Below are 14917 nucleotides of genomic sequence, written 5' to 3' on the forward strand. Positions count from 1 at the left end.
CTAGTTGATAAAAATTATTTTTAAGCTATCTGAAAAAACAAACATATTTGTGGTTAGTTGTTTTGGTTTGCAACATTAAAATTCGAAAAAGACCTTGAATATTGTTCTAGTTTTTTTAGGCTTTCATATAGTTGAGTCAACCTTGGTTTTATATACAGATAAAAAATGAGAAATAGAAGACAAGTTATATTATACTATCCTAATTCCTAATCCTAGTCCTAACATGATGAACCTCTCTTTCGTTTCTGTCCCTCCATCTTTCTTCTTCATGGATTCTTCCTACTCACACCATCCCTTTTTTATTCCCCACCCATATCTCTCTCTTTCTCAATACACATACATATATAATATTTGCATATATTAATCATTATATTACACATATATATAAGTGATGAACACACACAAACTTCACTGTGAAAACATTTAAAAGTTGTGATCAAACTTATCCAAGAAACCCACCTGATCACAAATTCACCATGACTATCTCTTCCAACAAAACCTCCATTAACATATTATTATTTCTACTCCTTGCTCTTCTTCCTACCATGGTAGCACCACAATGCAAGGTGGAAGAAAACAGCTATAGTGACACCAACAATCAACTGTCCCTAAAATACAAAATTGCTGCAATCCTTACAATCTTTCTAGCCGGAGGAATCGGCGTAAGCATTCCTCAACTTGGCAAGAAAGTCGAAGCTCTTAATCCCGATAACGACATCTTTTTCATGATCAAAGCATTCGCAGCGGGTGTGATTCTAGGAACCGGTTTTATTCACATATTACCGGATGCTTTTGAACATCTGACTTCACCGTGTCTTGACCAAAAGCCATGGGGTAAGTTCCCGTTTGCGGGTTTTGTGGCCATGAGCTGTGCCATCGGGGCGCTTATGTTGGACACCTTTGCGACGAGCTTTTATACGAAGATGCACTTCAACAAGCAGAAGACAAAACAGGTGGTGGATGTGGAGATTAATGATGATGTGGATGAACATGCCGGTCATGTTCATGTCCATGCACATGCCACCGATGGCCATGCTCATGGCTCGGTTTTGTCGTCTCATGAATATCAACTCATGAGGCATAGGATCATATCACAAGTAATTGTTATTGTTATTATTTATTGAGGGTTCTGGTTGGATTTTACTGGATATGTTTGTTTATTTTGGTTTTCTGACAATGTTTTTGTTTGATTAGGTGTTGGAACTCGGAATCATCGTTCACTCGGTGATTATTGGACTCTCACTAGGAGCTTCACAACATATATCCACCATAAAGTCTCTTCTTGTAGCTTTGTCATTTCATCAATTCTTTGAAGGCATGGGACTTGGTGGATGCATCTCTCAGGTATATGACTTTGACTGCTGCTACTGCTACTACTACTGTTACTATTGTAAATACGAGTTTTTTTAATTTTGAAATTTTAATGCAGGCAAAATATAAATCCTTGGCAACAGCAATGATGGCGGTATTCTTCTCGCTGACTACACCAATAGGAATCGCGGTAGGCATTGGAATATCAAGAATTTACAATGAAGATAGTGCTACATCCTTGATAGTGGAAGGCATCTTGAACTCTGGTTCGGCCGGTATACTGGTTTACATGGCCTTGGTTGATCTGTTGGCTGCTGATTTCATGAACCCAAGGATGCAGAGTAGTTTAAGGCTTCAGTTAGGGGCAAATGTGTCACTTTTGATAGGGGCTGGGTGTATGTCTTTCTTGGCTATTTGGGCTTAGTTTAAATTAAATTGACTAAATTCCAATTCTTGTTTTGATATTGTGACATTGTTGAAAGCAACATGTAAAATAGAACTCAATCAAGTAGAGCATCTAGCATTTTTATTGGAGGACATGGAATTAGTTTATAAAGTTATAAAAACAAAGCATTTATCCTTTAGACCAAATGGGAAGGAAAGAACAAGTATTCCAAGTCTCAAAAAGAATTGCAATTAAAATATCATTTTTGTCAATCAGTGGAAACTAGCTGTTGTGAATTAGGTTTTATTTCAGATCTTTAACAAATTAGCCGCTGGTCGGGACAACATAAAGTTCTATAATTTGTCCACTATTAATTCAGGTTTCTAACTCATATGTTTGCAACGAAAATTCAAATGGTTTCTGTTGTTAAAGGACCAATGGCCATGAGTTTACATCCAGAGAATCTATAGTGCACCCCACCCCCTTCAAACGTCAAAATCGTGTCACGTCATTAGCAGTCAAGTTAGATATACGTTTATCCTTAAAAAACACTTATTTTATCTTAGATCTTAGCTCCATTTTCAAATGTCTTTTTAATTCCACACAATCACTTTTTTTTTGTTACTTGTTTTTCTCACTAATATATTTTTTTTTCTTTTGTTTTTCTCACTAGTTATATGTTTTTTTAATAAACTACTTTTTTAGGATTATTGATACCAAGTATTCTAAAGAGGGATGAAGCAGGCACTTTGGAATTGTTGGAAATCAGCTTTTGGGAATTGTTGACAACCGAGTTTTTCGTCTATGGTTTGGAGATGACATATATTTTAGAGTGTTAAAATATCGAGATGAATGAGTTAAAATATTTGAGAATTGGCTGCACTTACAATGATAAGAAAAAATAATAATTAAATAATCACTATTTTATTTAAACTTGCCGCTACAACTTTTCTAAAATTAACTAACAAATTAGGTATAGCAGTTGAATGATTCAAGTTTTTAAAAAATAACTAAGTTTCTTTGTAGTCTACCATTGCATTTGAGGCTAATGAACGCTCGGCCATCTTAATCTGAACGACCCCTTTAATGAGTCGTCTAGCGTCCGCTCATGTCAAATCAGTGCATCACCATACTCTTGTATCCATTGGAGGTGATGTAAATTCAATTCCCACTAAAAATGTCAAAGGTAATAAACAAATCATTGAACAGGAAGCAACAATCAACTAAAAGTCTACAACCTTTTATTTACTAATTGTTTATTCACCACCAATGGATTCCCTGCCTATTTCCATGAATTGATCGGCGGAAGTGGAACTACGTATATATACTATATACTGTCTTGTCTTCTTTCACATTTTGTTACACGATATAAGTGCGAATGTGTACTGTTTGTATGTGACCGGTTGCCACTATTGTTGATGAGAAAACGAGCGTACATTTCAATAATTTAAAGTAGTGCAAAACTGCAATAGCCTAGGCCCTAAAGAGCTTATCATGGGCCAAACAACCTTTGATGGTTCGGCTTAACTCCGGGCCCAAAATCGTACGGGCTGAAGTTGATTTTTAAACAATATTTGTTTTTTTTACCTTATTCCTTATTTTTCATGGGATTCAAGTTATTTCATATTATTTCTCTCAAAATCTAATCAGATATTTTCAGGAACCGGTTTCGGGTATGATTAACAAAAGTCAAAACCCCATTTCAAATGCATATCGCATTTTTGCACAACAGGGTCATGAAAATCCACGAGAAGCGACTGGACGTATTGTAGCCAATTCCCATTTAGCTAATAAAGTGGTGGATATTGAGGTCGGTAGGAATCGGTTCCGGGTATAGTCGGGTATTTGACCAGGTTTTTTAGGTTTTTTTTAGGGTTTTAGGTAGGGTAGTGTTGAATTTTGACCGGGTATTTCCGGTTCCAGTTCCAGCAGGTCTGGGTCGATTCCGATTCTAGGTACGACTCTGGGGGAAATCCTATATCATGTCATACCCGTGGGTTGGGTCTGGTACCGAGTTTTTTGTGCACCTATATCAAGATCCTTGTAAACGACTCACCTTTAATACATTGAATTGATTCAAGTATTTTCAATCTCTATTGAAGGTTTGTAAATGAGCCGGGTCATTTGTGAACTCTATAGTAGATCCAAGACTTTTCTTAATAGTAAACGAAAATTTGTCGGCATTCCATTCATATATAGTTGGAGCCCGTTATTTAAAACGGCCTTTGATATAGTAAGGAAAACAATTGAGGAGATTAAAGTGTAACTCTCATGGATCAAGCATATATCGATAAAATGTTAAACCATCTACGAGATTCCCGGTCTAGTCAATAGTGAATATTAAATATTGTAAAGCACTTGTATAACGAGGGGTCCTCAGTCGGGGTTATCAGACTAACTTTAGAGTTAGCAACAACATCATGATTACACATGTTATTGGGATTGATAAAAGTAAAAGTTGAGATTATGAGCGTTCAAAGTTTAAATTACATCGTGAGGGTTTATATTATTAAAATTAAAATCTCATTTCTGAATTCTGTTTTGGTAATATTAAAGAAAGACCTTAGGTTATATAAAATTGTGTAAATACAAATATTTTAATATTTCTTTCTTGTAGCGTATGCGATTTATCCAGAGGGCAAGTTCTATTAACAGTCCGGAAATTCAAACAGCTTGGCTAGCCAGCCGGACGTCGGCTATGTTACTCTCGAGCCGGCTAACACGGTGTCTGGCTCACCCACCTGGAGCCACAACCACCACACTACAAGATATTGCTTCAAATCAAGCCAAAGGTAATCTCTCTTACTCTCTTATACAATTTTGAGTACAAGTGAAAATATATCCTGATTTTGCTATTAAAATGAACCTTATTCAGTGAAATTGAATAACCACAGAGATGCGCACGGTTTGGTTCGGGTCGGTTTTGGCTTATAAGTTTTTCAAACTGTTTGGTTTCGGTTATTTGGTTTTTGATATTTGAGTTTGGAAATTTTGGGCCAAAAATAATGATTTAAGCCTAAATTATTATTTTTTATTTAATAACCAATTGATTGTTATACATTTTGCCCCATGGTCTAAAACCGAAACTTCAGCATTTGAATTTTTGAAAACTGTTCGGTTTCGGTTTTTCGGATTGATTGATTCTATTTTGACATTTGTGCTTGAAAAGTTTTGGGCTGAAAAAGAAAACTGACCCAAAAATAATGAATTTGAGCCTAAATTATTATTTTTTAATTAATAACTAACTGATTATTATACATTTAGGCTTAAATATTTGAGTTACGCATTTATTAACTTCTTATAAATTATTTAAATAAAAAATTAAATATATACATTCAGTCCGGTTTTTACGGTTTATATTACATGCAAAACCAAAACCGAACCATAAGTTCGGTTTTTACAAAACACAAGACCAAACTATCGGTTTTTGTTTCGGTTTGGTGTTTTTGGTTTTTACAGTTTTGGATTGGTTTTTCAGTTTAATGCACACCCCTATTGAGAAGTATGCATTTAGAAATTTTGGTCTGTATATTTATAATATAGCCCTAGCGTGTTCGATGCAGATATGTGTAATGCTTATAAATAGTGAGATGTATCATATATGCTTTGCTGATTAAAATTGGGATGATTACATAGGTGTTGCAAAGGTTATATTAAAAAAGGGAAAAACACAGCTCTTTCGCGATGGAAGTCCGATGGTTTACAGCGGTGCGGTTGATAGTATTATCGGTAGACCGCCTCCAAAAACTGGTGACGTTGTGTTGGTAGCTGATGGAGCACAAAAGCCAATAGGTTGGGGCTTGTATAATTCTTCCTCTATGTTTTGTGTTAGGCTCATGCAGCTAGAGGAGGAAGTGTCAGGGTATGATATAATATGTTATACAATATTATTATTTGAAGAGCAAAATAGATTGTTATTAAAATGTTTAGATTAAATGGGTAGAGATCCTTCTTGTGCATTGAATGTGAAGAAGCTTCTGGAAACAAGAATCGATGCAGCCGTTAACTTACGTAGGAATTTGGGGCTTCCGTCTGCCAATACGAACGCATACCGTCTTGTAAATAGTGAGGGAGATAGGTATTATATCTTCTTATATATATGTGTCTTTTGTGGATTATCGTTATAAAAACACGTCAACACACTTTACAGACTGTCAGGGCTTATAATAGATGTGTTTGGGGATTTAGCTGTGGTCGCCTCGTCAGCAGCTTGGGTTGAGAAACACAAGGAGCATATTAAGAAGTGTATTAGTGGACTTGATGTGATTAAGAGCATAGTTTGGAGGCCATCAACCGAGATATTGAAAGAAGAAGGGTTAGATTTGACTGATCTTGCTCAAGAAGCATCCGGACCCACTGAAAGAGTGAAGGTAAAAGAATTGCATGACTCTTTAAACCTTTGTTTTTCAATAAGATCTACAGTTAGACTTTTGAGATCAAACATGTTATAGTATTTCAAGAGCTGTTTTCTTGCTTCATTTTAGGTTGTGGAGAATGGGATATCCTATATGATCTCATTGGATGGTCAAAAGACAGGATTTTTTGCTGACCAACGTGAAAACCGTCAGTTTTTATCTACATTATGTGATGGTCAAAAAGTACTCGACATGTGCTGCTATACTGGTGGTTTTGCACTAAACGCTGCTTGCGGTCATGCTTTGGATGTCACTGGTAATCTTAACTTTGTTTTAATACTTGAGGTTATGTATGGTAATTCATTTTGTTATGTGTTTGGCGTACAGGTGTTGATTCGTCATCTCCTGCTTTGGAACTAGCTAACCAGAATATTATTCTTAACAATTTGGACCCGGAGAGAATTTCATTTGTGAAGCAAGATGCAACCAGTTTCATGAAGAATGCTGCTTCTAGAAATGAAGAATGGGACATAGTAGTATTGGATCCTCCTAAGTTAGCACCTCGAAGGAAGGTATAATATCGTGTTGTGCTAAGTGACTGGTTGATTCGGGTATTATAATATTATGTGTTTTGCTAAGTTAGTGGTTGATTCAGGTTCTACAAAATGCAAGTGGAATGTATAGGAATTTAAACTCATTGGCTATGCGGTTAACAAAGCCAGGCGGTTTTTTGATGACTTGCTCGTGTTCAGGGGCAATGACTCAAAGTGGGCAGTTCTTGTCTGTTCTTCAGGTTAGTCTTCTATCATTTTTATTTCACACATTTATGTCATTGATCATATATTATTAGAGGTTATGTTAGTGTGGTAGCTAATATGCGTTATTGCAGGGTGCTGCTTCAATGGCTGGTAGGAAGATAACATTGGTGCGTCACGCTGGTGCAGCCTGTGACCATCCTATTGACCCGTCTTATCCGGAAGGTGCCTACCTTACCAACATTTTGTTGAGAGTAGTTTGAACATTCTTCGGTTATAATTAGTGCTAGTGTCCACAGTAGGCAGGCTGATGGTGTTTAGTGAGTTAGCATCGGATTAAAAATTAAACTTTGAATATATGTTTTCCGCTTCGAATATTCGATTTGAAATTATAATTATTGTTTAAACAAATATGGCATTCTAAATCCATTTTATTATACTTTTTCAACTAGCTTATCATTTTCTTTTCCATATTTAATTACAAGCTTAGATGTTACTTTTCTATTTTAAGTTTTTTTAGCAATTTTGCTACGGTCTAATTCATAGCAATTTTGGAATAAGCAATCAGAAACCATTGAAACAAAATATTGCTCTATATAACTAGTTTTCTGTTTTACATGGTCCTACTGACTAGCAAAAAGAACACAATAAGCAAAATCCCACACAACTTACTCAAAAGTATATGCTTAAAACAAGTATTCCAAGCAGAGATCACCAAACATGTAAGAATAATATGTTACAATATGGCAGTTGTCACTCGATCAGGCGACTTACTAGTTTCTACCATAACATTAGTCTTGAAGGAATCCAGGCAAAGCCTAAAAAAACAGATGTTACATACACAAGACACCAAACATGCATCCCATTCAACCCATTCAGTGCACAAATCAATCAATGACCACTTGGATTACGGTTCCAAGACAAATAAGACGGATCTCCAAGACGCCTGCATCAGGTAACAATAACAAATCATAAAACATCTACTAGCATTATAACAAAATCAGCATTAGTAAAAATATTACCTCGGCTTAACCAAATATATTAGAGTGAAAGTCACAGCTAGTACGAAGCACAGCCCACCAACTGCAAGATACGCAATCCCAATGAAGTTGTTCTTCCCACCAAGCCAGCTGGCGGTCGAGAGCACAAGTTTCTTCTTCCCATTGAAACTGTAAGTATTGTAATTATTCTCCAGAACCACATTTATAGTAGCACCTGCTTTCAAATCCACCTCTATCTTCCCAAACAACTTCCTAAAAGTCGGAAGAGCCGCAGTTCTCATCCACACAATAAGATCTTCCTGCTCGCTTAACTATATACAAAGTTCTTATCATCTACCAAATATAATTAAAAGTTTAAATGTTAAACGTAAAACTCATTAACAGTTATGAGGCTTACTGGTATAGATTCAATGAGACGTGCACCGCCAATAAGAGTTCCGTTTTGGAAATTTTTAGGGAACACATTTTTACCAAACTTATGATCTCGGTCACTTTTCCATGCAATGTCTTTCTTTGATACAGGCAACTCATTGTCATTAGTGGAGAAATTGAAAGTGTCATTAAACATACTCCACGCTACAAGGCCGCATGGCACGATTGTGCTGCCGTTTGCAATAGTATCTTCAGGCTTACAGGTGCTTACGTCATTCTCTTTGTTTCGGTTCCTCAATTGCTGATCACTTCGACTCTTAACATACCTGCACAAACAGTTCAAAACTTAAAATCAACGATTTTGATGTTCTAGTGGGACTATATTATCTAGGGTAATACGATAATGTACCTTCTACAGTGTTATAGAACTCGATAGGTGCTAGCCGGTATGCGACTTTTATATGTAAATTTTCAAAATTATATACATATACATATACATATATACATAAAATTTTTATATTATAATTTTCAAATTATTAATTGGATTGGATTAATAAGTATATCTTTTCAAATATTTCAGAAGATTTCAACCGATTGACCTAAATTTGAACGATTTGGGGCAACTAATACTGGCTTTCATGACTACCGATTGGTAAGTCCAATTAACTGAAATCGAATCGGTCGCTCACTCACTCACTGATTACCGACTAATTAGCAACTAATACCCATTTTTACAACACTGACCTTCGATGATTCTGATAAAAGTTGTCAAGCTGATAGTAAACATAAATCGGGTGATTCATATGTTTGGGAACCTAAAAAAAACATGTATCAGATCTAAACAACAACTTAAACTTAATTTGGTTAAAAGAGTTGATAATAAGTGGCTTACAGTTAGTGTTGTATTACACCTTTTGTCTGCTTGTGACTGTATAAACCGAACCTTATCACTTCTAGATCCAGATGGTGCACAAGCATCATCATACCGATGTACTATTTCAACAACCTAATTAAACATTTAATAAATTAATAACAAATTAATTAGTAATTAGTAAGAAAATATATGTATATGCATACATCACGGGAAGCAAAGAGTGAGGCAAGCCCAACTGGAACAAAGACGATGGTGACAAGCATGAATATGGAAATAACCCATCTGGGTGTAAGAATGGGTTTACACGCTGGCAGTTCTTGTTGTGTAAACCTGGAATCTGAAATTATTGGAAAATAAATAAGAAATTAATTAATTAATAATGAAGGTAATTAAGATAAGGAGAAGATACATTTTGGTCGTTTGGAGAATCTGGTGGTCGGAGGAGGAGGAGGAGATGCGTTTGTGTCCTGGGAAGTGGGATTCATCGGACCCGTTGTTGCATTACTCATCAGTTGAGAAAAGAAACCGTTTCGTTTGGTCTGATATGTTGTTGTTATCTAGTATTATAGTATTGTTTGATGATAAAAAAAAATGTTGAATGATGAAGAAAGGAACCTAGCGTCTGCTTTGGGCTTTGGCCGGCAGGCAGTTGGTGTTGGTACCTCGAAAGTGGCTACTGACGCCTCATGTGTTTGTTTCTACTTGTATGTGTTAGATTTTTTTATTATGTCATAGAATATCTATTTTTTTTTACTTTGGATATTTTTTTTAACCGTCAACAAACATAGAATGCCAAGATACACTGTACGGGGTAACCAAATGGCAAAAGACCACTGTCAGCTGACCCAACTCAGCCGTACGAATCCCTTAAGCGCCTTCAAGTTATCTTTAATTCGGGAGAAAACTCACCCGTCCGAAGGCACAAAACCCAAACGCCCTTATGATCGAACTTGAGATCACAAAGATCTTCATTCATTGAGCCACCCATGTATCCCCCAAAGTGTTGTAAGTAAGGATTAAACTTGAGTCTTCATTAAAAAAAACTCATGTTTCCTATACACCACATTGATCTATATGATTGTATCCTAAATTATAATTTATCTAAACAACCAAATAGGTTCAAACTTCAAAGAGAGATACCGAGTAAGGCGAGGCATACAATTAGATCAATAATGGTGTTGTGTATCGTTTTCAATCTACTATGAAAATCGAGTAAGTTTAGCTTTGAGCCATAGCTGTATATGTTCATGGGTTAAGGAGAAGGATAGATTTCGTTTAGTTTAACGCTTGTTTACAAAGATGTGAGTGTCATTGCAATTTTGTAACATGTAGTTGTCATGCATAACCCCAAGGGTTAAGCCTTATTTGCTGACCTTAAAAAGACGAGTTCTTTGTATTACATGTTTTAATCTAATTTAGAGCCTTCTTGGTGTTTCCTAACCATTGTATCATACGAACAAAGCATAAATGGTGGTACCGCTGTCAAAATGACATCACACCAATCTAATAACCATATATATCTAACGATTTATACAACATTGTTTGCCAACCATGCTTTTTTATAATACAACTTTACTTGGATAGTGAAAGCGTTGGAAAAGAGGTCCAGGAATAATCATTTTAGTATGAGTTTATACATTGTCAAAATGAGATGATATAAATACCAAGTAAAACATCTCTTTCTTTTGGTAAAATGTGTATTATATTTGAGCCATGCTATGCTACCAAGGTCGTGTTAATTTTGTTAGTCCTAAATTAAGGACATAATGATTACCGTTAGTTCAATGTAAATAAAAACCTAAAAAAATCAACCACAGATCATTATTGCCTTAGAGCATGTGACTCGTCATTATCATCATCATGGTGAGGATAAATTTTCTTTTTTTGCTATCCCCTTTATAAAACGTCAATGAAACCTTGGAGGATGGTTTATATTGATGGATGAGATAGCGAAGAAAATATTGCTGGAAATCGTTTTATTTTTATTTTCATTATTTTTTTTCATTTGATGCGGATTTATTATAATATTATATATGTGCAATAAAAAATATTGTCATGGCAGGCAGACAAGAAAGAAAAATAATAAAGCCCAAGGGCCGGTTAAGTGAGCCCAAGTCATGTTCTACTTACCGGATAGGCAGATTATAGAATATGGGTACACCATGACCATCATACTAGAAAACACGGTGTTTTTGAATTCTTGCAATGCAGTTGTAAAATAACTATTTATGAGTTCCCAAATCAGTCGCAAAATGAGATAAACAGTTACTAGTACTTATGAGCAACCGGTCTTGGATAAATTCGATAAAAAGTTATCTAAACGGAAAGCACGGGCGTCGTCTTTTGGGGATCAGTAACGCTCACTAAAGCGGTGTTGGGAAGCTTAGACACTTGTTATTTTTCCATTTTTAAAGCTCCAGTGAAGGTTCTTACAAAACTAGCTAGAAAGCAAAAGAAGTCGTTTCTTATGTGTAAGTATGGATGAAAAGGGAAAAATAAGTTCGGTGGCTTAGTGTAACACCCTGGCCCGGAAGGGGCTGACGTGTCACAATAAATATGGTTTCTGAACAAAAGACATAATTTCATATATTTACTTGTCAAAGGTATAACATATTACACAAGACAAACTTAAGGTTAATTTACAAACTAACTTGGTTAAAAAAAATATTTATTATGATCCTGATATTTTATTCTTCGCTCTTAATCCCGCTCAAAGAAACTTGTGAACCTGTATTTAAAAAAAATAACGGAATGAGCCGAATGCTCAGTACGGAATAATGGGCTCAAACAATTAATGATTTAATAAAACGTAATTTAGATTGAACTTACAGTTGATGATGCGATGCAAAGTAACCTTATTAAATAAATCAAAACGTATCATACGAATGTACCCATGAGCGAACATAAAACGTGACAATATACAGGTAGCTACTCCTGGATATTTATCACACGAGATGGCGAGTTGGCATACCCGCTATCCATCTTCTTAATATTTATCCTAGGATCGATCCATACGCCTCATAATAGCCATATGTACCACACTTGTACTTAAGAGACGCCGTGAACTGATCTCACCGTCACGGTTGGTGCACATGTTGTCGATGCCGCAACAACATGCTCGTGGGACACTCCACGAGAAGCGGCACTCAGGGTATCGGAATACAAATAATCTTATTCACATAACTCATATAAAATATAAAAACGTAACGTATATCGGAAAATGCGATAATGGGCATAATTAAACATAATAATACCACATGACATGAAAATTAAATCCAATGTTTAATCAAAATTGAAATCTAACGGACATCCAAATGAATTGATAATCCAAATACGTGAGGAGTTATATATTAACTTAAGGGTTTATATCAATTGGATATAAAAGCAATGAAGAGTGGGGGTAAGGATCCGTACCTTTAATGTTCCAAAGAAATAAATTGTTCACCAGCGTTCTAGTTATCTACATATGAGTATTTAGAATTATTAATTAATCTTTCATAAAAACATTTTAGTTGTTCACGGACGGTGGCTTGTTTATTCTTAGATTTTAGTTTACAATATTAGACACATTTTAGTTGTTTAAAGCTTAAAACTTTATATACAAATAAACAGCGTTCGTTATTTATATAAAAATAAATATTAACAGTGGACAATACTGTTATGTATACATATATTATTATTATTATTATTATTATTATTATTTATTAACATACTTTTCAAATGAAAATATCTCGAAAGAGTTTCAAAAAACAAAATTCTAATAAGAGTAATCAGTAAGTTTATTTTAACTAAATAGTTTAACCATTATAATTTACAAGTAATATTTAAAACTAAACGAATACATGTATATGTATAGAATATACGGTGGAAGTAATGAAAATAAATAATAATTTATTCATATTCATAACTTAGTGGGTTATTTAAAAATAATAAAGTACAACTAGTCATCTTCTTCACATGAAGAATGAATCAAAAATACAAAGTTCAGTAAGTTGGAGTACTTTGATTCATTTATTTGGTTATGTGATATGCGTGTGCGCGACTTGTATAAAATATGATGGATTGGATATTTAGCTTTTGCACAAGATCGTGTTTTAAATTTATAAAAGTGATTTCTACAAAGACTGAACACACACAAAATAGGCAAGTGTACCTATCATATATGTAGAATAGTATTGGTAAGAACCAAGTATCGATCCGTGGACACAAATGTTTCTAATAATAAATCGTTGTTTTACTTCAATCGGAGGTTTAGTCATTTTGGGGTTAATTTTTAAACTTTTTATAAAATGTAAATACTTATATATAATATATAGGTGACCAAGACAAGAAATTCTAAACGAGTTGTTCAATTATGCGAAGGTTACCATCTAAGATCAAGAATCCACTCCATTTTAACATTGATAAGTAATATGTAGACATGTGATAAACTTGCCGTAGCAATATATGATAGATAGCTCCTTAAACCTTAAGTGAGCATCTTTGGCACTAAGGAGATGATATGCACATTTTAAAGTCCACCCTTTCCTAATTTCATACCATCTCAATGATGTCAATTTAAGTTGGCAAGTAGTTTCGTAAAGTAGAAAGATTAGGATTGACTTCAATTTCTCGAATACCAATTCTAACAACTTCGGGTGGTTGTAGTTCATCACACAACCTCCCCTTGGTTGATTTAAGTATGTTATAATTACACATTCCGTTAACATATGGTTTCTTTGGCTAATTTGATATCCTAAGCAAAGCCATTTTCGGATTACCAAGGTTTAGAAAAATACACCATAACTTATATCTCATCATTTCTAAGTACAATATAAGGATCCATGTTTCGATAATATATCAAAGTATTTATATCTTTCAAGAACATGAATCGATCATGAACGATTGCCAATGATATTGACAACCACCAACTTTGAATTAGTGATTTAAGATGGTGAAACATTTCTCATCAAAAGATAATTGTAATATAACCATGTACTTTACTAGACTACATCACATGTCATGATTAATTATCAAGTAAAACAAAGCTTCTTCATAGATTTTAGATGGTAAAAGGAGTTTAGCTCATAATGAGCATGATGATAGACATTAAGATGATTGATAATAACAAATACATGATTAAACTTTGAACAATCTAACCAAATGTAGATGAATCTTTCTTCTTAATGATGGTAATGATGGTTGATGATGATGATTAGTGGTGATGACCTCCAAACCTTCAAACTCTTCACTAGATCTTCAAAGTGAGTGTTAGTGTGTGTTTTTATAAGTGAAAACCGGAGAGAATTTTTTTCAAGGCACATGATGTAACACAAAGTGTACACATTTTAGCATCAAATTATCCTTTTACTTTGGTAAAACTCCATGCAAATTCGTTGTATTTAGTACTTAATTGACTTATTTATGAATTTGCAGGTCCGGGCGCCCACCCAACGAAGAAACGATGAAAAGATGGTGTTTTTCAGACAAAAATCAAGAATCTACCCAAAGTGCATGACCATGCTAAGAAAGTGCATGACCATGCTGCAGGTGCATGACCATGCTAAGGAAGTGTATGACCATGCTGACCAAGCTGCACCATCATGCGCTTTTGGTGCACCACCGTGCACCTTTATTGGAACCCGTGCACATCCGATAACGTGCAAAATTGCATGACCATGCTACGAAAGTGCATGACCATGCACCTTTATTGGAACCCGTGCACATCTACTGTCGTGCCAAAAGTGAAACTGCACCATTATGCACTTTTGTGCACCACCATGCACTTCCGAGTGCACGACCCCGTGCACTATCCGATGCCGAGGACAAGACACATTAATTTTGAAAGTGCACTAGCTAGTGCCGGTAATGCACGACCATGCACT

The 14917-nt window shown here is 35.1% G+C and overlaps 3 protein-coding genes across 3 annotated transcripts; 2 read left to right on the forward strand and 1 right to left on the reverse strand.

Moving 5' to 3' along the window:
- Positions 1–218: 218 nt before the first annotated feature.
- Positions 219–1781, forward strand: LOC143599780 (zinc transporter 1-like). The gene is made up of 3 exons (XM_077077654.1): positions 219–1097; positions 1195–1344; positions 1430–1781. Exons 1-3 carry the CDS (start codon positions 477–479, stop codon positions 1733–1735), a joined length of 1077 nt encoding a protein of 358 aa, XP_076933769.1. The 5' UTR covers positions 219–476; the 3' UTR covers positions 1736–1781.
- A 2526-nt stretch (positions 1782–4307) lies between these two features.
- Positions 4308–7248, forward strand: LOC143599783 (uncharacterized). Its single transcript, XM_077077658.1, has 8 exons — positions 4308–4488; positions 5333–5558; positions 5640–5774; positions 5847–6066; positions 6181–6367; positions 6439–6623; positions 6707–6844; positions 6941–7248. Exons 1-8 carry the CDS (start codon positions 4317–4319, stop codon positions 7067–7069), a joined length of 1392 nt encoding a protein of 463 aa, XP_076933773.1. The 5' UTR covers positions 4308–4316; the 3' UTR covers positions 7070–7248.
- A 239-nt stretch (positions 7249–7487) lies between these two features.
- Positions 7488–9626, reverse strand: LOC143599784 (ALA-interacting subunit 3-like). The gene is made up of 7 exons (XM_077077659.1): positions 9463–9626; positions 9257–9390; positions 9072–9185; positions 8924–8994; positions 8205–8505; positions 7829–8118; positions 7488–7752 (listed from the first exon to the last, which is right to left on the reverse strand). Exons 1-7 carry the CDS (start codon positions 9560–9562, stop codon positions 7698–7700), a joined length of 1065 nt encoding a protein of 354 aa, XP_076933774.1. The 5' UTR covers positions 9563–9626; the 3' UTR covers positions 7488–7697.
- Positions 9627–14917: the final 5291 nt, after the last annotated feature.

Source organism: Bidens hawaiensis, unplaced genomic scaffold, assembly GCF_021521415.1.
Source record: "Bidens hawaiensis isolate Kalapana, Puna unplaced genomic scaffold, B.hawaiensis_p1.1 tig00052766_1, whole genome shotgun sequence".
NCBI classification, from domain to species: Eukaryota; Viridiplantae; Streptophyta; class Magnoliopsida; order Asterales; family Asteraceae; genus Bidens; species Bidens hawaiensis.